Source organism: Alosa sapidissima, chromosome 2 (assembly GCF_018492685.1).
Source record: "Alosa sapidissima isolate fAloSap1 chromosome 2, fAloSap1.pri, whole genome shotgun sequence".
NCBI classification, from domain to species: Eukaryota; Metazoa; Chordata; class Actinopteri; order Clupeiformes; family Clupeidae; genus Alosa; species Alosa sapidissima.
This window is the reverse complement of record NC_055958.1, coordinates 26,076,039-26,099,678: the sequence shown is the minus strand read 5'-3', so window position 1 is coordinate 26,099,678 and position 23,640 is coordinate 26,076,039. Positions and strand designations below refer to the sequence as shown.

The 23,640-nt window shown below is 42.8% G+C and overlaps 1 protein-coding gene and 1 long non-coding RNA gene across 3 annotated transcripts in view; one reads left to right on the top strand and one right to left on the bottom strand.

Annotated features, from left to right (window-relative positions):
• Positions 1 to 13,404, top strand: part of fign (fidgetin) — a 35,599-nt gene extending 22,195 nt beyond the window's left edge. For both annotated transcript variants that reach the window (XM_042084220.1, XM_042084219.1), the window contains one exon: positions 7,862 to 13,404. In XM_042084220.1, the coding sequence (XP_041940154.1) occupies positions 7,870 to 10,071 (2,202 nt within the window). In that variant the 5' untranslated portion in view covers positions 7,862 to 7,869 and the 3' untranslated portion in view covers positions 10,072 to 13,404. The remainder of the gene's footprint in view (positions 1 to 7,861) is intronic.
• Positions 1 to 23,640, bottom strand: part of LOC121702790 — a 75,903-nt gene that overhangs the window by 5,126 nt on the left and 47,137 nt on the right. The window contains exon 3 of the long non-coding RNA XR_006029143.1: positions 19,212 to 19,264. This is a non-coding gene — a long non-coding RNA (uncharacterized LOC121702790). The remainder of the gene's footprint in view (positions 1 to 19,211; positions 19,265 to 23,640) is intronic.

The window sequence follows — 23,640 nt, the reverse complement described above, 5'->3', positions numbered from 1 at the left end:
ACTCTCCCTGCTGTCATGTTCACATACATTGTGCACTCTTGAAATATGATGCATCTGCTGTACTTACCAGCCACTTAATATCAGAAAGCACACTGTGTTTAATGATTTATAATTAACACAATATAATGTGAATTGCGCCTTGGTTATTGGCTAACTAATTAGCTCATTTTATTTATTTTGATAGATGACCATGGAGGAGGTGAAAGGCTTATCTTGCCCTCTCTGTGTCATTGTTAAAAAGGAGTGAGATTCGGCCAACGCTGACAGAAAGTGTTGTAGTGTGGTGTCACTCTGTAATGGGCACTTGCACTGTGGTGACACACTGGCTGACTGACTTTATGTTTTCAAAAGGAAATCTTGAGTAACTGCCAATGAACTTGAAACAACTGCTCGGTGTAATGCTGGCAATTAAATGATAGAAAAAAATAGAAAATAAACAAAGCAGATGGCTTCGCATTGCTTGAATGTTTTTATGTTTGTCTCTGCATTTTCATACCTTCCTGACTACATGGGCGATTTGTTCTTTCTTGGTGTGTGCTTTATTTGTGTTTGTGTTGGTCGCTGTGAAACCAAAACACAGATACAGCCTCACCCCTCTTTAGTGGCACCACAGCCATAAGCGATAACTTCCAACAACTTTGGGCAACTTTCTCCTTTCACTGGTCCTAGTCACAGCATGGATGGCTAGGGAAAGTCTTGTTTGGCATTTAACTTTTTTTGAGGTGCTTAAGTTCAGACTCTCATGCATGTGGTGGGTCTTCCAGGCCCTTTGGCTTTCCCCCAATCCCCTGAGGCGCGCTGTGCCTGAGGTGGTGGATCGCTAGCAGCGAGATCGCGGGCAGGAGCATCGTATCAGAGGAGGAGGCAGCTGCTTTGAAAGGCGTAATCGGTGTTTACTAGATTGAAATGATTACAGCTCTGTCACAGCGGGCTTCGACTGTGTCTTCCCTGAGAACAGCATCATGAATATTACCGTGATTTACAAAGAGTGGCCTTGTCACGGGGAAATTGACTGCTTGACTGACAGGCCAACCATATTAAAGATAAGTGCGCCGTATGAATTTACACTCGCCCCTCTGTCTCTCACGGTCGCTCTGTCTCGCCCTCTGCTTTGCATGGATTGACTTGCGTTTGTGCTCCCCTTGCTACCACCACCCCTCCTTTTGTTTCTGTTTTGTTTGAGGGATTTTTTTTCCCCCTTCCTTTGTCGACTCTTGTTTTAACTCCCCAGCTGATTGGCAGCATCTCAACATTCAACTCTATTCCTAGTGAACACTGCACCTTGAAATATGCACAGTGGATGTGTTCATTTTGACAACGGTCAATATGAATTGAATGGATATATATATATATATATATATATATATATATATATATATATATATATATATATATATATATATATATATATATCAGTCTTTTAAGATTCCATGCAGAAGAATTATTTCATTGTATCTGTGAAGTACCATTATATATCCCTAATGTATGTATTATATCTGTACTGACACAGAACACAGATACTGATATTTTGAGTCAGATCTGACACACAGCCACATAATGTGTTAATTTAGGTAGGAAATATGACATCCAGATCAGTGCTGAACACTACAGGAGTAAATTGCACATGTAGATATGTGGACAGTGCACATGGAAGCTGAGTGTTCACAGCTGAGTGCCCCTGGCTTGGCTCCACAGTGCTGCTCAGAGAGCCTTTGGAGACGTGGCTGAGCTCAAACCCAGAAGGAGATGGGAGTTAGAATCCCCACCACCACCACCACCACCACCAGGCTTATTAGATGGGGATAGCACTGGAGCACTGAGATGATGCAAGCCTTTTAGCTAATGTGGAAAATACACCTCAAGCCAGATCAATCCAACACAGGTGTAGACAAGGTAGAGTGCTTAAATAATGAAGGGATAAAATATTGCTTGTCGGGAGTTGTTCGCAATCGCGTAGAATGGTTATGGTACTTTAGAGAGGAGTGTCTAGAAGTGGCCTTCACACTACTGAAACACAGCTTGGTCTTCCTCGACGCCACAGATGTAGCGTACTGAAAATTGACTTGTAGTTCAGGCCTCCACCATCGGTATGTAGATGTTTCAGGTAACACCCCACCCCTTTCTGTTGCTAGCTTTGCTAACGTCACACATTCACACACTGTGCACCTTGAATAACATGCTGGGCCTGTGAGCTTAAGGCTGATCTAAATGAAGCGCTTTTGGCACATTTGTATTACTCTTATTACAAGCATTGTTTCAGTCACAGGTTTCTCTCTCTCACACAACCTTCCTGACTCTCACACTCGCTCTCTTTCAAGTTCAGACAATTAACCAAAACACTAACGATGTGGACTCCTGTTTTGTCTTTGACATGCATTTGGGGGTAATTAGTTGATTAATCTTGTTTAGAGCTCTTAATTTAATTACTATACCCAAGAGGCAAGAGTGACAGTGCAGGTTTGTGGCGTTGCCGAGCATTGATGGTCAGGTGGTCATTCCATTTGTGTTGTCTGAAAGAGAAGCACTGTCGCTTTCAGTCCTTAGTATCAGTCCCAGCCCTCTGACAGTGTGTGACAAGGCTGTGCAGCCAAACGTAAAGAGCAGCTAGTCAGGGAGGTAGTAAAAGGGACATTGACTGATTTTGTTTCAAATGAGGGGCTAAATGACGGCTTCCGGCTTAAAGCGATCATCCGAATGACTAATATATGGATCCTCAAATTGAGTTTAAGCGGGTTTTAAGTTGATATGTGAGATGAATGGGCCTCAGTTGCCATAACGATTACCACTACAGATTGAATTAGAATCACACCAGCCTGCTGGTAGGCAGCAGAGTGGAGAGCCTGTGTGGGGAGGGTGAAAGAGCGGAAACACTGCAGTTGTAGATTATTAGAAGAATATGAACTTGTTTTTATTTATAAGCGTAATTAATGTCTGTCCCCAGTATTTGCATGGTTGTCATAGCGAGCCCCTGTCTGAGAGTCTGAGTGTGTGTGTGTGTGTGTGTGTGTGTGTGCGGGTGTGAGTGCAGCATGAAAGCAGAAGCTCTCGTAATTATGTTTACATCCACAGATGAAAATCCCGGGCCTGTAATGATCAGTAATTATAAATATTTTTCAAGCTTTTTCTCCGGCTTCAGTGGAGGCCATTGTGTTGTAGTGGGGAGAGAGAGAGCAGTGCGTGGCGCTTAATTATGACATTGCACACGACTAAATCCAGCAGCCTGCCTCAGCCCTGCAAACACTTCGGCGGCATAATCATGCTCAAGACTGACTTTAAAGAGCTCATTACAGTTAGTTTTCTAAAGAGCGCTGTATTAAACACAGTTACCTAATAAGCATCTTTGGTGGTGCAAATTGCTGAAAATGGTAATGAGCCTGATTAGACGGTGTTTCAATTAGGACGGCTAGCCTCAGTCCAAACACATACAGCCCTGTCCAAAACAAAAAGGGTTTAAGGGGAGAGTAGTGAGGGGAGGGTATATCAGGAGCCTTGATGCAAGGGAATCCTGCTAGAAGCCAGTACGCACACACACACACACACACACACACACACACACACACACACACACACACACACACACACACACAACACACATGCAATCTCCCAAATACACACACACACACACACACACACACACACACACACACACACACCTACAGAGAAAAAAAGAAGGGAACTGCTCGGCCACCTCTGTGCTTCCTTTCAGGAGCCCAGTAATGAATAGAGAATTGTGCGAGCGGCAGTCCAATTTACGCACTGGGAAATTGGATGGACAGAGTGGAGGCCCAGTTCTGTTTGCTTAAAAACGGCCAAGGCTACCAAGATTAATAGTTCCCAAAAAGGTCAGCGTCTGTGTTTCATTGCTGATGATCACAGTACCAGAAATTAAACACCATGCAATATCAATGGGTCTCAAATTGCCTCCTGATGTTGGCACAAGCCTCATCATGATCCTTTAAAAATGAATTTCTATAGCTCTCCGTTGAAATCTTTACGTTTTGCTGGGAACGATAAAGGCTAATATTTATGTTGCTGTCATCATGAGATGGCCACTGTCGAGATGGTTGCTTTTTTGTGGTTAAATAATGGGGACTTGCAGAGATTGATACAGCTCAACCACAGTTAGTTAGGTGCTAATTTTTGTGGCTGTCATTGTAAATATGGTAAACATTTCCTCCTCTCCTGTGTATATTACAACTTTGAGCAGGGAATCTGTGTTTATCTCCAAGAGAATTGAATAGGGGTTCAGAAATATCCGTAAACAATGTTAGAGAAGAATGCCTAATATATAAAGGAATAGGAATATATTTGACTTCCTGCTCATAGTATAGCCATTCTTGAATGCAAAGGGTTATGGATAGATGCCACTCCAGAGTAGCAGATGGAAGCAGATCTGGATAGTGGTGTGACATATTCATCAGAGGGAATTTGAGGTCGGGCCTCAGACTGTCAGCAAATGTTTGCCTAATTGTGCTCTTTGCAACCACACTAGTTGTAACAAAAAGCAGGAAATATATTTTCTAAACATATCATACTGGAGCATGTGTGTGTCCCTTCAAGTGACAAAAACTTTGGGAAGAGAAGGCTTATGACACAATGCACAACATACAAAATGGCAAATATCAAAGATACTTTGTCAAGGTGTGGTAATGGATTTTGTAGGGCAATAATGTCAATCAATATGAATTACTATAAATCTACATCTAGATTTGACTGATATTGACTCAAATCCTATGGTTGGTACAATCATTACTTGCAGTTTAGGCCAGATAAGAATGAATTGCACCGCCAAATGGTGTTGTTGTCCTTCCCCCTGATTTCATCCGTTTTTCCCTACACATTTGTTTTCGCAAACTGTTTGTGTTTCCGTGTGGTGTGTGTGTGTGTGTGTGTGTGTGTGAGTGTTCTGCCACAAAGCTAGTTAAGTCAGTTCAGGAGGAGAGCGCCATGTTTAATCCCCAGCTTTGATTTATGAGAGTTTGAAGCAGTCCCTGTAAGTGATTCATCTCATGCTGTCCTTCTCCTGAGAAGAGGCGCGGCTCTCCTGACCACTGCACCTCCCCTATAGTTCAGCAGCCTCGCTCACTGTATTTAAATCATTTCCCTCCTCTAGCTTTGTTCCCATTTCATTAAATATCCGAGGCGTTGCGCATCTGAGCCACTCTTGTGTAGGCACTCTTCGCTAGGAGCACCACTACTACAGTATAGCGCTGGCCAAAGTGGCACATTATGCAGATGGAATTCAAACAGGAGAAGAAGTAGGGTTTTTTTTTTTTGTTCTCGCTACGCTGATGCTGTCATGTGCAAATGACGAGGAGTTGCACGGCTTTTTCCTTTTACATGTTTTCATCATCATGTTTTCTTCTTTTTCTTTTTGCTTATTAACCAAATCCTCGCTGACGACCTATCTGGTGGAAAGGCAGGGCTTCCGTTTTAGCACGGCAAGGATGTTACAAATGACATCTCACTTCTGTTGCTAAGTACTTCACACTGTGATTTGTGAAGTTGTTAAATTGCTCAAAGCTGGAGTTTTATCCCTTTGTTAGAGCTGAGGGGCATTCATAAAGCCCATTAAAATGAAAGACTGGAACATTGTTTAAATCCCCTTTCTTATGATCTGTGTGAAGGATTTTTCAACCCCTTACTCTGGAAAAAAAAATAGTTAAAAATCTTACTATGTTGCAGTACATGGTGGCACCCACATCCTTCTCCAAACCCGTTTCAGGGTTGGGGTTAATATATAAGGGAAGACTAAAAGATGAGTAATGCAATAAACCAGGCACAGAGAGTCGTGAGGGAAGAGACGACTGGCTTTTATTTACTGAATTCACAAGGCAATCACTGGCACTCTCCTAAGCAATTACTGTGTGAACGCTATTTACAACACAATGCAGACAGCAGCCAGCGTGGAGGGAATCAGAGCTATCCCTTAAGATCACAAAAGGAAAGGCTGTGTTGGCAATTGTCTGCTGTGTCTTGTTTAGAGGACTTGAGTACAGTATAGTCTCCATTATAAGGATTTATAAGGTTGTATATAATCTAAAAACACAACTGAAATGCATGCTAAAGAGAATATTGTTTGTTCCAAGTGTCAGGGTTGATTTTTGTAATTCTGACATATTTACACCACTGCCAGAGAAAGGTCTCATTTAATGTTTTTTTTTTTTTAAACGTGTTGTTTATTATTTCTATTATTTTATGTTTTTTTCCTTTTCATTAGTATTTAGCTGCCATTTCTGTGGCTTGGCTGAGTTCTTTGTCTTGAGCTTTCCTTAATCATTAGCCGGCTAGCCTGTCATCTCTGCCAGCCATTGCACATCTCTTTGACTAAAACCTTGTAAATTAACACAATTAGCGCAGCATCATCCTGCTAATTAGCCGCGAGTGTCTGCTATGGCTGCCGCGCTAGCAAATGGAAGGGAGGGGGGGTCACGAGGGAGATGGCAAGGAGAGAGGAGCTCATCTGAGGGTTTGGTCATGTGTGTATGTGTGTGTGTTTTCAAAAGGGTGAGCTGTGAGGCTATGCCCTTAACTTCAAGCGCAGTGCTTAAATAAACACTGGAGCAGAAGATGAATCATTCCCATTTATTAGCATGTATGCACTTACACTCTTCTCCTAAGCAACATATACTCTTTACTTTTCAGTGAATGGGTCCTTATTTTTGCAGTTCTTACACCTGCAGTAAAGCTGCAGTAGCTTTTTCTTTCTTTCTTTTTTTTCAGCATGTATTGGGGATTTGTGGACCGGGGGTTGTGTAGATAGTCGAGACAGATCAGATGTGGAAACATAAAGCGTGTGCCAGTGCGGTTTGACCTGTATTATCCGTGTCAGCTTTAAGACGAGGAAGCCAGGCTTAAGGAAAACACTGGTTTAGATACAGTAATGTGCCTGTAGGCTAACAGAGCACCGCACCTTTGTTGTCAGTAGTGATCATGGTCCCCACTGTGTGTGTGTGTCTGTGTGTGTGTATTTCAAAGCAACCATTACATCAGTCTGTTCTTGAGTAAATGTCTCTTTGATAATCCCATGCTGAGTCTAAGATGACAGCATATGTAACTACTTGTGTTTGCAGATGGAGTTTAGGATTAAGCTTGATAGTGGCTTTTGAGCCCCAGAGGCAATGAGAAAAGAGGAACTGGAGAGGCAGACAGTGAAAGAGAACCAGGGAAGGGGGAAGCAGAGAGGAAGAGAGAGAGAGAGAGAGAGAGAGAGAATAAAGCAAGGACAGAGAGAGAGAAGCAGGGAGCGAGAGAGGAAGAGAGAAGACAAGCGACGCATGTTTTTTTCCTTCCCCCCTCCCTCCCTCTCACCCTGTTCTCCAGGAAGCAGGAGGCAGGCACAGGGGCTGTTGTAATTCACGCCGAGCTGTGGGGTTTGTGTGATGAAAGCAACGGAGCGCTGCCAGGGAGATTGCTTTGCTGCACTCCTCCAAGCAGATTTGAAACTGTCTAGGACTGCCTTTAGATGAGAGTTGGATTATAGAGTGACCTGCGATGTCTGTGTCAGTCCGCTCCTGAGCTGGGTGCATTATACTGTGCTAACCAGGTGCCGGGGCCCAAATCCATGCTGCTCCTATGATGCCGACTGTCAGCAGCACCTATGATATGTCGCTTGGTATGGAGGGGGAAGGCGTTAGCATGAAAGAGGCTGTATTTTGTGGCTTTCAGTAAAGTTTCTTTCTCGTTTTAAGGTCCAGTCTTATGTTGCCAGTGTTGGTTCTGCCTTTCTGGTAGATTTTCTACCTCTGATACTGTGCTGATTTTAAACGTATGTCTTCATAATTTAATGCATTATCTCTTTGTCTGTCTGTTTTGTCTATGTGTGTTTGTTGTGTGGTGTTTTGTTGTTGTGCTTGTCCAGGCTTAAAGATGCAGTGGACCCCAGAGCATGCCCAGTGGGCGGAACAGCACTTTGACATCTCCTCCACCACCCGCTCCCCAGCACACAAGGCTGAGGCCTACCGGGGCCACCTGCAGAGGACGTACCAGTACGCCTGGGCCAACGATGACATCTCCGCCCTGACCGCCTCCAACCTCTTGAAGAAGTATGCTGAGAAGTACTCGGGCATCCTGGAGGGCCCCAACGAGAGAGGCCTGCTGTGCTCCTACAGCGACGGCCCGGCGCCTGTTGGCCTCCTGAACGGTCGCAAGGCGGAGAACGACTGGCAGGACGGTATCTACCCCATGAGCTGTGCGGCCGACGTCATTGCGGCGAGCAAAGCCGGTGCCACGGTGGAGGTGGCGGCCAGCGTGGGCAGCTCGGTGGGCTCTGGGACGGCCAGCAGCCTGGCGGAGCCCAGCTACTCCAGCAGTAACTGCGGCGGAGGCGGCCACACGCCAGCCGGTCTGCACGCCGCCACAGGGCCGGCACAGGACTTCACCAGCGGCTACAACGGCTCCTACCTGCACTCCAGCTACAGCGGGCAGAGCACGCCTGGCCTGCCCTCGCCACACCCGTCACCCCTGCACAGCGCTGGGCTCTTACAGCCCCCGCCACCCCCACCGCCTCCTCCCCCGCCCACACTAGTGCCCAGCTACAACGCGGGCTCCCCGAACCTGTCCAGCTACAGCTACCCCGCAACAGGGTACCCCCCACAGACTCCGGTGGCGGGTTATAGTCCAGGGGGAGGGCCTCCACCTCCCCCATCCGCGTACTTGCCGTCGGGCATTGCGGCCCCCACTCCCTTACCGCCATCCACTTTACCCGGCTACACCTACCAGTCGCACAGCCATGCACCGATCGCCCCCACCCCTCTCAATGGCAGCTCGGCCAACTCGCTGAAGAGGAAAGCGTTCTACATGACGGGCCAGGGCGACATGGACTCGGCTTATGGAAATTTCAGCTACAGCCAGCAGCAGCAGCAGCAGCAGCGCTCTACCCAGAGCCCCATGTACCGAATGCCTGACAGCAGCATCGCTGACTCAAGCAGAGGGAACGGATTTGACAGAAACGCTGAGGCGTCATCTTTGGCGTTTAAGCCCACCAAGCAGTCGATGTCCTCGGATCAGCAGAGGAAGTTCAGCGGGCAGTCGGCCGGCTCGCGTGCACTCACCCCCCCGTCGTCCTACGGCTCGGGCAAATCGTTCGGCAAGTTCAGCGAGGAGCACAGGCAGCACCTCGGCCACTCGGGCGGCGGCGGTAACGGCGCTTCGTCCGCACACCCGGCCGAGGAGCAGCTGAAGAACAGCGACGCCAGCCTGGTCGAGCTGGTCACCACTGAAGTCCTCCAGCAGGGCATGCCACCTGTCGACTGGAGCGACATTGCTGGCCTGGACCTGGCCAAGGCCACCCTTAAGGATGAGGTGCTGTGGCCCCTGTTGCGGCCGGACATGTTCAGCGGCCTGGGCGCCCTGCCTCGCACCGTCCTGCTCTTCGGGCCGCAGGGGAGCGGCCGGACGCTGCTGGCCCGCTGCATGGCCAGCCAGATGGGCGCCGCCTTCCTGCAGCTCAGCGGCCAGGCCCTGGCCACCAAGTGGGTGTCGGAGGGCGACAAGATCGTGCAGGCCTCCTTCCTGGTGGCACAGTGCCGGCAGCCGGCCGTGGTGTTCGTAAGCGAAGTGGAGCTTCTCTTGTCGGGCCAGCTTGCCGAGGAGAGCCCTGTGCAGCGCGTGCGGAGTGAGCTCCTCCTGCAGCTGGATGGCCTGCTGTCGGCGGCGGCCGACGAGCAGGTGCTGGTGGTCTGCTCCAGCAGCAAGCCGGAGGAGATCGATGAACCGCTGCGGAGGTATTTCATGAAGCGGCTGCTGGTGCCGCTGCCGGACGCTGGCGCCCGCCACCAGATCATCAGCCAGCTGCTGGCCCAGCACAACTACTGCCTCAGCGACAAGGAGGTGGCCCTGCTCGTCCAGCGGACCGAGAGCTTCTCCGGGCTGGATGTGGCGCGCCTGTGCCAGGAGGCCGTCATCGGCCCGCTGCACGGCATGGCTGGCTCGGACTTCTTGCCGGGTCAGGTGAGGCCTGTCTCGTACCAGGACTTTGAGAACGTCTTTTGCAAAATTCAACCCAGCATATCACAAAAAGAACTTGACACATACACTGAATGGAATAAAATGTTTGGCTGTTGTCAATGAAAAAAATAGATCAAAAAGTGAAAAAAAAAAACATGTTGAAAAGAAGGTAAGCCTTTTAAAAGACGGATGCGTTTCAGAATTATTTTGTGGTAAACGTTCAGTTTTGAAGGGGGGACACAAATACATACTAGTAACCCAAACCACAAAGACATTAAAAAGACACTTGAAATAAGACTTGAAAAGACGCAGAGCCGCGCTTTAGTCATTGTCTGGCAATCTGCACAAAACACAGCAGAGAAATACTGTTTGATGCTCCAAACTGCTGAAGCCAAGCCTCACCTGCCCATGGTGCACTGTAAGTAAGTTGACTTAAAGGGGAAGGAAATCTTTATTTGCTCTTTTTGTGTGTATATATCATTCTGCTGTTTTTTTATTCTGTTGCTATCAAGTGCCTGAAGTGGTGCTTTATCATTTTGTATTTCCTTTTTTTTGCCTCACAATCAACATTGGTGGCACGTGCTAATATAGAAAGCTTTAAGATGAGACTAAAACAACAACACAGCTCTGCTTTGTCCTTTTTGTTTTCATACGAAAACAACAACAACAACAACAACAGTATTCCTCAATCATGTCCGTCTCGCAGTGTATGTGGACAGGAGAAAAAAAAAAGTCCATGCGGCATTTGTAATCGGGACCCTAACTTATAAGACTGCGTTTATTTTAATGTCATTGAAATGAAAAAGAAATCTCAGGAAAGTGATTGTGATTTGTACAGTACCTCAAAAAAGATTGTGTCGAAGCACTACATACTGCTGACAACATTAGGCTTGGTTTCTGATTTGCATTATCTAAAATGGAACAAATGTAGGCGTTACCTCAGTAGAATAGTAAAGGCAAGGATATGACTATGAATGTACCAGAGATATTCTGGAATGTTGAGAGGAAATTTGGAGGAGTAAATTCTTTCCATCTTTTGGTATTGTATTATTTTCTGTCATTTAATCTTTTCTTAATTCTATCCTTCCTTGAAATCTTTCCTCATCATTTCTTTTGTTTGTTTGTTTTTTTCCCTGTGAGTGTAAAGTATTCCATTGAGACTCTTGTTTTGTATTTACTTGTGGCAGCTGATGGGGGTCTGATCGTGGTGTCTGAACAGAGCAACAGACATGAGCACACCCCCCTTTCCCTGCTCTCCTCCCATAGACAGTGAATGGAGTCCATGTTGACAAGACTGGCACAGACTAGAGTAGTGATGAAAAGGTTAGCTATCTAAGCTTAGCCACACCAGAAAGAATGCAGTATCCCATCATATAGATATCTTTTCCCACCAATTAATATATGCAGTTGTAGTTTTATCCCTGCTGCAGAAAGGATAGATTGACCACTTTGAGTTAACCAAAAGGGTTTTATTTGCTCTTGGGGTTTCTTGGGCTTTCTTTCTTTCTCTTGTTTTGTCTGTCTCTTCCTTTTGGGGGAGAATTCAAAATGCAGTTCTATGACTTTGCTCTGCTGCTGTCTGTGGATTGTCTGTGATGATATCTGTGCACCCTGCATTCAGTTCTACCTCAGTTTCTCAGTTTAGAGCCGTTTTCACTAAAAAGCAGCACATACAAGAGAGATGGATAGATCACTGAACCTCTCTGACTTGTTTGCTTGCAAACTGTCCCAATACAACAAGCTGCCATTTTTATCAAGGCAAAACATACAACCCTCCACTTTATTCAATCCTCCCTACTCATAGTCCATACCTGCTGTGTCCCTATGAATGTGTGTGCAACTACAGTACAGGATATAGTCCATATACCCTGCTATATGCGTATGAAAGTGTGTGCATGTACACTATTTCTGATAGGTTCTCCTTTTAGTATAGACACTGCATTCATCTTCCACAAAGATTTCCTTAATTTTTTATCATTTTGTTACCCCCAGATACATGTTAGCTGTAACATGTCTGGACTGGAGCAAGAAAGGTGAACAGAGAGACAGTGGGCTCTATTTTAATTGGGCATGATGCAGGGCGCAACCATTAAATTTTATTGCAAGCCAAATGGGAGTAGTCAAATAAAATGTCAGATTTCTTTCATGTGCACCATACTGCAAAAGAGTTGGGGAGGTGCAATATTAACAGTGCAGTGATCAACTCTTCCAATTGTCCATTTCAAATGATAAATACAAAGATTTCAGCCACACCTGAGCACAGACTGGCAGATGGGACAGTTCCTGTCTGAGCACAGTAACAACACTTCGAGTGCACCCTGTTGTGGCTGAGGAAGACTGCTGTATTTAGCATGGCCAGAATAGCTAAGTGAGTTAATTATAAGATTCTTATTAGTCTTTAAAATTGAAGATGTGCTTTATAAGTGTAGCTAAAAATAAAACCAAACCAACCATTGCTATTGAGATTTCATAAGCAAATTAAATTAAATGAATGTGCTATATTGATTATACATATTTACCCATCAAAAGCCTCAACCAAGTATTTCAACAGGTGTGTCATTCTGTGTACGATATTTTGTAAGGAAATTGCATTTTGTTGCAGTACCACTCCCACAATTTGCACAAACACTACCTTGCGTGTTGCGTGCCTTGCATCAGTCTGCGCGCTCATAAAAATAGTGCCTAATGTCCAAACTGCATGATGATATCGATACTTGTGTTTGAATGTATTTTCTCATTTTCATTTCCTTATATATTTGTCAGTTCCTTTTCATCCCTGCCTCTCCTTTCCTTCTTGTTCTTCTTTGGTTTCTTGTTCATTTCTTGAGGCATTTAGAAAGAAAACCAGAACAGCATTTTGTGAAGCACTAGTATGGTAGCGGAGGGACATCGATGAGATAGAATTAAACTAACGGCACGCTGAGGGACCTAACTTTGATTGGTATTAAACTTATCCATGTCTGTAATCAAACCAATCATTCATTCTGTTCAGTATACTTCACTGCTGTCTGATGAAATCACATCTTGGTGATCTTTGCAATTCCCCGTCATGTTTTCAGCTTATCTGACTCATAATCTGTGTGAATAGATGTATTTACAAATGTCCACTTTGCCATAATGCTTTGAAATCCCTCTTTATGTAGATCATTATGGGCTTGATTGAGCCTTATGCTTCAGAGATGAGAAGTGTTTGGTTACTGTAGCTCCTCATTAGCACAGAACTGCTACAATTGCCCTCTACACAAAATCACTACACAAAAGTTAATGTGCAATTCATCAAATGCACTTTTAAACCTAGGTATAATCACACATTTGTTCCCCCCCCCCAAAAAAAAAAACCCTACAAAGCCAAAGCAAATTCAGCTTTTTATGATTTCGAATGTAATTATGATAACAGTTCCTAACATTATTTATTTTTCTGTTCTATCTGAAATAAACAAAACAATACATTTGTTATCTACTGTGTATGCATTGTTGCTAACACCCTATTTTCTGGACGTATTGATTGCAAAGGGGAGCTGACACATTCTGCTATTGTCACCACAGCAGACCAAATGACTGCAGATTTCCTAAAATCGAACAGAAATAATTATACAAACTTGTCAATCCTTCACAACAAACCACAGGCATAAATAGACCCCATGAGTACTACCCATCCACAATGGATGGTTGTGACAGAACATGCGCACATGAGCTGTTTCTTGTAAGCGATAAGTCTGATGTACTGTAGGTGCTCTTTCCCTCTTTAATGCTGTGATCAGGCAATGCACCTCAATGGGTGGAAAAAACACACTTTCACTTTAAGTTGAGATCCCTGAAATATTTCAAAAGTCAAACAAGAGAGCGAGCGAGAGAGAGAGAGAGAGGGAGAAAACAAAATGAACACAGGATGAATGCGGTCGTACAGGAGTGCACACCACAACCTTGTAAAGTACAAAAAATGGTTTGAAGCACATCCACTTATACAACCAAATTTCATTAATTTCTCTTTTATACCACCAACTGTCTTTGCTTATTCCATTCAGCACTGTTGTAGACGTGGCTTTCATTTTTCTGTAGCTGTCTTATCAATTTTTATATTCAAACATCGTTCCCTTATAACCATTTCTACCTCATTGCTACATATTGTACATGTAGTACTTATGTTCTGTCTTTTTGAATGTCATGTATTTGTTAAAAAATTGGAAAAAGATTAAAAAAAATAGAAAACAACAAAGATGGAAAAAAAAAAAAAAATTAAAAAGCTTGTCCTTGAACTTGAGCAGTCTACCTCAGAAAGACTGTCCGTACACTGAACAGAGTCAGCTCTGGAAATGATAAGACACATTAGTGAGTGTGCCTCGGAAGATAATGCACACTCACTTAAGACACTGATTAAATTCACAATGCCACATCTCTTGAAGAATATTGTGGGCTGTATAGGTCTTCTCCAAGGTCTCTAATGCAAATTCATGGTTAAAAAAAGTATTAAAAATATATATTTATCGCTTTACTCCTTTGTGAATTGTAGTGTGCATGTGAATGTGTATGTGTGTGCACTTATAAAGAGGTGTGTAAGTGTGCAGTTTTATATTTGAATTTATATCGGACATGGAAGTGCATTTCATCTACTGTGCTTGTACATGAAATGCACTTGCACATATGTGTACGTACTGTACATTTGCTATTGATATGATGTGTTTTTTTAAATGCACCACATACATATTTATGTGTGTATGTACAATATTGCCATAACGACGGTCAACATAAATGTATTTTCATGTATTCTTAGGGGACAATGAACAATAAAAGACCATTATTTTTTTTCTTTGAAACAATGTGCTTTATTCTGTTTTCTGTGATATGTGGACCCTTCTTGAAATGTTGAGATGTTCACATATGCTTCAGTTGCATTTTGTGTTTATTTCTAAATAAATGCAATTCCATGTGCAGTTTTGAAGGAGATGTGTACTTGAGTAAGACCTATACAATGCACAATACGCACAGTGTTTACCCTTATTGTGTGTTTTTCCTATTCTAAGCATTATCCAAAATCACATTTCTGTAACCTTTACAGTAATCTGTCTTTGCCAATCCAAAACGTGATGTTGCTGTATTCACTGAATTAAACTTTATTGAAAAAAATGTTTTGATGACACCAAATGAAGTGTTGTATGAAGCTGGATATGCCTGGACATTATTTGCATCTATTACAACTCTCCATTTAAGGTGAATGCGAATGCATTTAAACACGGAGCACATGAAGTATTTCACAAATTTGGAAGGCACAGTAGCAAAAGGCTTGTAGAGCACCTATAAGCTGAAATGCTAAATGATCCATACTGTACACCAGAAACCTGAGTGACATTACATGCAATCTGTAAATAAATGACATTTCAAAGCACTATGTGTTTGGGCTGTGGTTGAGCTGAGCAGATGTCAGATGAAGAGTCCCACCTTAAACAGCCAGAGTTGACTGAGCAGTAGAAAACCAACCACATCTTCCTAGAAGTTGCTCTGAACCACTATCCACCTAATCAGCTCAGAATTGCAAAATCTGTGTTGTAAATAATGTCACACTAATTGACAAGAACAGAGAGATCTAACTATTTAAGGGTAGAGTTTTCTTTCTATACAAACACACACTGTTCTGTGTTCTGGTGATCATGAAATCACACTACACATTTGACAAATTAGACGAAAACTGCTAGATGTGTGCCTTAAAATAAATCTGTAAGGACTGATCAGGGCGCTCAACATGCCACCCCACGAGTTACCCCATGATTACCCCCACACTGAACAAAAAGCAAAGAAATACGAAGCCACTCCCCTCTCCTTAGACAATAAAATCTTTCACATGCTTTTCATTATTCAATTCTTTATTTGTGTGGTTTGGCCATTTCTGCCTACATTTTCTTTGTTATGGTATAATTATGTAGTTGATGGTTTGTGCGTAGGATGCTGCTGTTCTGTTAACATGGGGATTGAGGTACATTTATGGCCTGTGCCGTTTCATTATTTTCACAACTGTGCACATTAAAAGAATCTTTGCTTAATGGATGCAGTCCAACAGATTTCCCCTCTGTGCTCTGGGAACAAGGCTGGGCCCGACTGCCAAGACGAAAGGTTAACAAAAGCAGAGAACAAAAAACAACGAAACGGGAAGAAACAAGCTATTTTTTATGAAGTATCTTCTCCAGTGTTAATGTTTCTCATTCATGTCGTATTTATATGGACAGAGAAAACGACCTTACCTCAAATGGATTATAATGAGACCACATTTCTAGTGTATTACATTGCGCTTGTGAATCAATGGAGTATCAACCTTGCATTAAATTTGACGTCTTATCAATTTAAAGCTTAAGTGTGCCATTGTGAATAGTAGATGTTATAGTTTGATCCATTTAACTATTTCACTACAGAACTCAAAATTGTGCTAATGTTGCAGTGTGGTATCACAGCCTGTACATGTTTTATATTATTTCTGACAACATGAATGGTCTGCTTCAGTGTTCATTAAAATGCAATTAATTAACAATCTGCTGTTGAGAGTTTGGTGTCTGGTCCCCTTCTCTTCAACAAAGGTTACAGTCCCTGTGCCAGTACAGAGTAAATTGCTGACTCATGAATCAATTGATTTCCAGTTTCTAATCAAGAGGATTTAAGAAGATCCAAGAGGATAAGTTTTTTTTAACCCTTCATAGTCATATTGGCCCCAAGTGACTGAACAAAAATATTTATTGTGTACTAATAGTGTATACTAAATTTTGAAAAACATTTATGCCTAAGACAGTAGGATTGTAAGTATGCTCTGTAGATGAAATGATCAATTTCTGCTGCCAATACTCAAAACGTACTTTACAGTATTGTTACTGAATAATAGTAAACATATGTGATATATTTTTAATGTGATACATATTTAAAAATTCTGTCATTTCATAGGTACATCAAGTACAGATATCAATGCATACATTATAGCCTACTGACATATAGTGTTGGATGAAGAGAACCAACAAAACCATCACTGAAATAAAAAAACCTCGACTTGAGAGTATTCTGGAAAAGTCTTAACTTTTGAGTTAGGTGTATGCATAGCTGTCAATAAGCATGTTGTGTTCTTTTGTGGTTGAGTGCATGATTGTTATGTTCTGACAAGTCAACACAAAATGGCACATCATGATAAGCAAGTATACTCATTTTAACAATTAAGTATGAAGTCATTCTATTACACAAAAGCTTGGCCAAAATGACTACCTAGGCTACTCATTATAGAACCCCTAGGATGATAACAGTATGAGAAATCGTTTTACACACATTACCAGGTGTACCTCACTTTTTAAATTTTCTTTATACTGCCGATTTCACATGAAAGATTTGGTGAATGCGTTTAAATCATATAGTCTTCAGCACATTTCATAGATATATACGTCATATGTTTTTTATTTCCATGTTGGGAGTGCTCTTGGCCATGGATGCTCAGAGGGACAGCAACTGACTCCCTCTCCGAGTGAGAGCCAGTGCCAGTCTGGTATCAGCAGAGCCCTCAAGCCCAGCACAGTCGCATCCGACTGGTGCGTCTGGCGCAAGCTGTCTGAGGTCTGAGAGGGGGATGAGAGGCAGTGGCAGCTTGCCTCAGAGGGGTGCTGTTTAGCTCTCGGGCAGGCATTTCATTTTTCTGTTTTTTTCTGCCTCTTTATTATTGAAACTAACACGATTGCTTACCATTATGTTAAGTGTGTGCCCTGAAGGCTTTTTATGGGAATAGTAGGTGTTTGATTTGGCAGGAGGCGGCAGATACACAGTGCATGCATTGTTACTTTTCCCACATACCAATGTTCTCATGTCAGCCACTGTCATGGAGTTGTGCTGCAGAGTATCTCTAACATTGTTATTTGACCATATTTTGACTAAATTAAGCAACAAAAAAAAAAAACATTATAGATGAAAACACTGACATTGTTGGGATAGCACTGGAATGAATAAATAAACAAGGAAATAAATTAATTAATAAATCACAATCAGTGTTGATAAGGTGGAGGGGGTTCTAAATATGTGTCAAACAAATTACGCTCAAGTTATTATAGTCTATTTTGTAAATATCAAAGATCCACTTGTTCTGATGGTGTGTGCTTAATTTGCATTCTGATGAAACTGAAGTGTGTGTGTGTATGTGTGTGTGTGTGTGTGTGTGTGTGTGTGTGTGTGTGTAAGCACGCTCCTGTGTGTGAACTCGGGGGTTATCTGCGACGGTGCAGCGGTGGACAGCCGAATCCGTCAGCTCGAGAGGATGAGCCACGGACCTCTCTCAAATCACTTCCTTCATAACAATTAAAATATGCAAAGTGATAATTTTCCTTAAGTATCCTTAAATGTGCAATCTATTTAAATGTGAGGGAAATTGCCTAAAGCTTGGGGCATGGAAAAAAAAGAATAAATTATGCAAATAACAGAAAGGACTCTTGAAAGCCTAATTTTTCTGTAATAAGCATACTGTTTCATTTAATTTTTGCCTCTTATTAAAAGTGACAGTTCTTTTGCACTGTCTGACGGCTATATCTGACACAAGCTGGCGGAAATGACTGCAGACTAAATGCTAAAGCATTTTGGTAGCTTTTAGATGATGGTTACATTCACAAAGTAATTATGCGCTGGAGAGTCCAGAAATAAGGTTTAATTACACAGTAATCGCCTCTGATGGACACTGGGAAGTGTGAGCAGTGCCAGACTGCAATCCATCAATGACAAACCTCTGGCCACTTTTAATTCTTCCTCATTTGCATCATAACCTCCGCACCAAGTTGCACAAATGCTGTTAAATGTTAATAGGACCTGTCTCTCCACTCAAAATGAATGCTTAAGCCATTTCATCTCTCTCCTTCCCTCTCTCTCTCTCTCTCTCTCACACACACACACACTTTCTCTTTTTCACTTGCTCAGGCTGTCATGCACACAAGCATAAACCCACCCACACAGACATACATACACACTGTTTTCATGTATTCTAAAATGGCCCTGGCATCTCTTCTGAATTCAGTCGATAACAAAAGAGAATTCCTACTAGCTCTCTTTCTCCCAAGCCATGTGGAAAGGTTTATGTGTATACAGTATGTTCCTTTGAGTGTTGTGATGGGGAGAAGTCTCTTTGGTTTGGTTGACCACTTCTCTGGACCACAGACTTTTATATTATCTGTCCTAGTTGAATAAATGTATTTCTTCTACATTATTTACTTTAACAGTTAGAAGTTCTAAAAAGCATTGCTTAAAACACATATTGTTGTACTTACATTCAGCTTCATGCTTCTGTAGTTTCACATTCCTGTTGCACTTCAGTTCACATCTGAAAGACAAACACAATCCAATCCATGAGAAAAATATCACCATTATCTTCCTGACATAAGCTTCATTTTAATGATATATTCACTAAAAGCTTTTACGAACCGTCTGAATGATGATTCAGAAGGCCATGACTACTATCTTTCATACCAAGATAAAATTACACAGATCAACTTTTCCACACACCACCAGAGCTACCACAGTCCAAGGCCTATCTCACAAAATGGCCTCAAAAAGGCCTTCTCCACTGCTACCCACATAAGATAAGAGATGAGGCAGGAGTGGACATCAACTCAAGCTTCACCAACTACAGATCAAATCAGCTTGTTATGAGTGCTTCACAATGCTGTCTGCAATCTTCTAAATATCGGTCCCCTTTAGTCAACCTGTATGTTGAAAAAAGTTCCATTGCAAAAAGATACATATAAATATTAATCACTAAGGGGGGAATTCTCTAGCCTGGTCCTTACCGCCTGTGACTACGTTTCTCTTCGTCATACAGTCTGGAACAAAGTAATAATAATCTGTCTCCGTAATGGGCGGATGCTTATTTCAAAGTTCCCTGAACCAATCAGCAACGTTTGGTAATGACGTATGCTGTGCGCCGGAGTTCAGGCTCTTACACTTACCTCTTCCGCTTCAGGCTCTGCTTCCCACTTCTGCTCTCAGTAGTAAACAGACCGCTGGCTAGTATGCAGGCTACCTGACCGCCAGGGCAGTCTACTCCACTTGCACACTTGCACACTTGTACACTTTACAACTTGTTGTTGTTGTCCTGAAAACACAACACTTCTGCTGCTCTTACATAACTTGCACCACTATGCCACTTTCTTTCTTACCTAGGTCAAACAGAACTACCCAAGCCTTTTATTGGCCTGACTTTGCACTAGTATTTTATTGACTGTCTATGCACAATTTCAACCAAATTTTGCTGCTCTTATTTTTTCATTATTATATGTGCCCTCTTATTTACTTATTTACTTACTTTTTTGTTTACTTGAATGTTATGTTTGTCTGTGGACTTAAATTGGTAAAATATGTCTTGTCTTCACCGTGGGATAGTGAGAAACGTAATTTCGATCTCTTTGTATGTCTGGAACATGTGAAGAAATTGACAATAAAGCTGACTTTGACTTTGACTTTGACTTTGAGTCTCTTTGTAGTGGATATATCCCTAACTTGCGCCAGTCACAGACCGAGAGTTGTATACCAAAAGCGTCTTGTCACATGCCAGTTTTCCTCTTATCTCTTCTCGCCGCTTATCAGACGATTGTTGTTCTACGCAGCCCGGTGACTTCGTCGGAGCTACGGAGCTTACTTCGACCTCCACGGGCTGTTCAGACTTCACTCTCGGATAAGTTGGATTGTACTGACGACCTACATGTTATTTACCTGGAGCTTGCTCAGTTAAACTAACAGTTGTTCGGCATAAAACAACGCAGCCTCACCTTGAGCCATGCTCGGTGACTGGCTAATGTTACTGTCCACAAGTCTCGCCTGGAGCCCAGTTCAGACACAGACTAGCCTCTGTCAAACACAAACACGGAGCGGTTTACCTTGAGCCCAGCTCGGTAACCGCTAGTCCCAGTCAAGCATAATCACAGCAGCCTTGCCTTGAGCCCCGCTCGGTAACCGGCTAGCTCACGTCAAGACACACTGCCTCGCCTTGAGCCCCGCTCGGTAGGCTAGCTAGTAGCTAACATTCCATTCCTTAAGTAGGCCTATGCCGCATTGATTTTGTAAAGGTAATTTGAGAGTAGGGGCGAGAATAACGAGCAGCAAACGTTTATTTGAAAACATGAAAAGTAGTGATGCATGTAGTACACTTGTGCGTTTAGGTTTAGTTATCACCATCTGATAAATCAAACTTTTCCCAAAGCCAGTTGGAAGGAGAGCTACAACGACTTTCCATGTCTGGAATAGACTTTCCAAAATTCCATGATATTCCACAAATTCCATGACCCGTAGGAATCCTGGATCACTGTCCTTTCCACCAATTGTTTTAAGAGCAACTAGCTACCTCTAGCCTACCTCTATGCCTTGAACCTCTACCTGAGGTTCAAGGCATACCCCATTTGTAAGTTATGACCATAAAACACAATTTATACAATTTAGAATATAAAATGAGACTTCACTGTCCAGGACCAGTTAGATACGAGAGGTGTGTAATGTCTTGAGTCTTAAGAAACCATCAAGACCACTTATTGGCAATTGTGATCTAAACTTGTTTTCGTAGTTAGGTAGGATTACTTGAGTCAAATGAGAGATCTTACTCTAGAAACTACAGGCAATTGTCACTGGACTTGCACAAACATATCAGCCAAATAAAGCTTACAGGTCTGAAAACTTCTGTGCCAATACCACAGTGATTTCCTATGAGTTTCACTGAATTGATAAGTCATAAATTACCCTTTATGTACCAGGTAATAGCTTACCGACATGAGAAACTGAACATTTAATGTAGACTTTAGGAATTCCTAGATACCAATCAATACCATACCACTGGTGTGAAACCTTCCTTAGTGATCACACAGCCTGCTAAAGGCTGTTTCCTAAGTGCAAGCGAGACAGCGAAAAAGAGATTGGGGGGAGGGGGGGGTTCAGAGAGAACTCTCAGTGACTCTGGCCCCAAGCCAACCTGCCACTGCCCACCTCCAATTAGCACTCAGCTGTGCCGCATAAAGTTAAGAAAGCACAACTCACACCCCCCGCTTTCCATCTGTCTATCAGAGAGGTGGGTAACTGTCGAGGTGAGGGTCAGAAGGTCGGCCCAAATGGGCCTCAGAGAAACCGTGGATGGGGAATGAAAATGGGAGGCTCATTGTATCACCTGCACTTTATGTTAGACTGGCTTGAACCACTTCTGCGCTTCCAAAAAAGTTTTATTTATTTAATTGTTTGTTTATTTATTTATTTATTTAACACTTTTGTTTTGTTTTCTCAGTCTCTATTGTAGGTATGTCCATACCTCCTCTTCTCTTAGTGTAACCGATAACAAGCAGCTGGTTATGTCAGACCGGCCCACAAGCACACAAATGTTCTGGGGGTCAGCTCCCACCACCCCCAGTTTCCTGTGTTTATGACCAATTCTGAGCTTGCCTGGCAAAGATTCGGCCTTGAGAATACACACCCCCACCACACACACACACACACACATACCACCACGGACGCTGCAATCCCCTCCCTCCCCCTGCAATGGAATGTTCCAGACCATCATCCCTCATTGGCTGTACATTTCCACAAAGTGGGCAAAGTGTCATGTAGTTACCCTTTACTGTGGTGAAATCTGGTGGTGAGGACCGATTTAATGATGTGGTGATCAGAGATGATACCTGTACCTCTGGTTCCAGGGAATAAATACCCTCATTAATGTCAAGAAATGAAAGAATATCCCATTATTTAAAAGTTATGTCTTAATAGTTCTTTCTTTTCCTTTTATCTGAATGATGATACAATGTTCTTGTTCTAATTGTGAGGCAATTATCTTTCCCCTCATTCTTTTTGGGAGAATATTCCTGTAACATTTTTAATTACAGAACTGAATGAAGATATTCCACTAGAGCTGAACAAAAATCTAACATTTAGATTTCCAATTAACCCTAATTACTATTTAGGAATAACTAATTGACTGAGTTGCTACATGCACCATTATTCATTTCAGATGCAAAACTGGTGGAATGGAAAAATGAAGTGCCTTTGTGGTTGTTGTTTGATTGTGTGTGTGTGTGTTACATAACTGTTTCCTCTCTCTCTCGCTTGTTTGAAATGCCAGGGCTGACATTATCCAACTCTTGGTCTTAAGGATCCCTCTTTGTCAGTCTTAACCCTTGACTGCTAACAAGTAAGGCTAATGGGGAGCATGGACAGAGCACTGAGTCCAAGAGCCTCATGGCCAGCGCTGAGGACAATCATTTGAAACACATAGCATCAGTCTCCCAATCTGAACCCCACCTGCCTCTCCAATCCTCCTCTATGGCATCATTATTGATGCACTATCTGCCAGCGCTTTTGACAGGGCCATGTTATCTAGACACGGGAAATGCAAATTGATTTCATATCTGAAGTGGCATTTTTTCTCCCTCGGCTTCAACACATTACACACTGTCATTTTGGGCCCAGATATGAAAATCACAGGTAATGTCATGTCAAGCCATGGGCAGACTCAATTTCTAAGGCTTGGTGTTTACTGTGCTGATCAGGCAGTGAAACACGCTGGTTTGATGTGTTTAAGTTTGACTACATCATTCAATGACCCCCCCCCCCCCCCAACACCCCTTTATCACTCTGTACAAGCCACTAACTTGCAAATATAGGCAATAACTGATGCACAGCATACACATTTCACTCAACAGAAGCAACATTTACTTATAAGATTTTTTA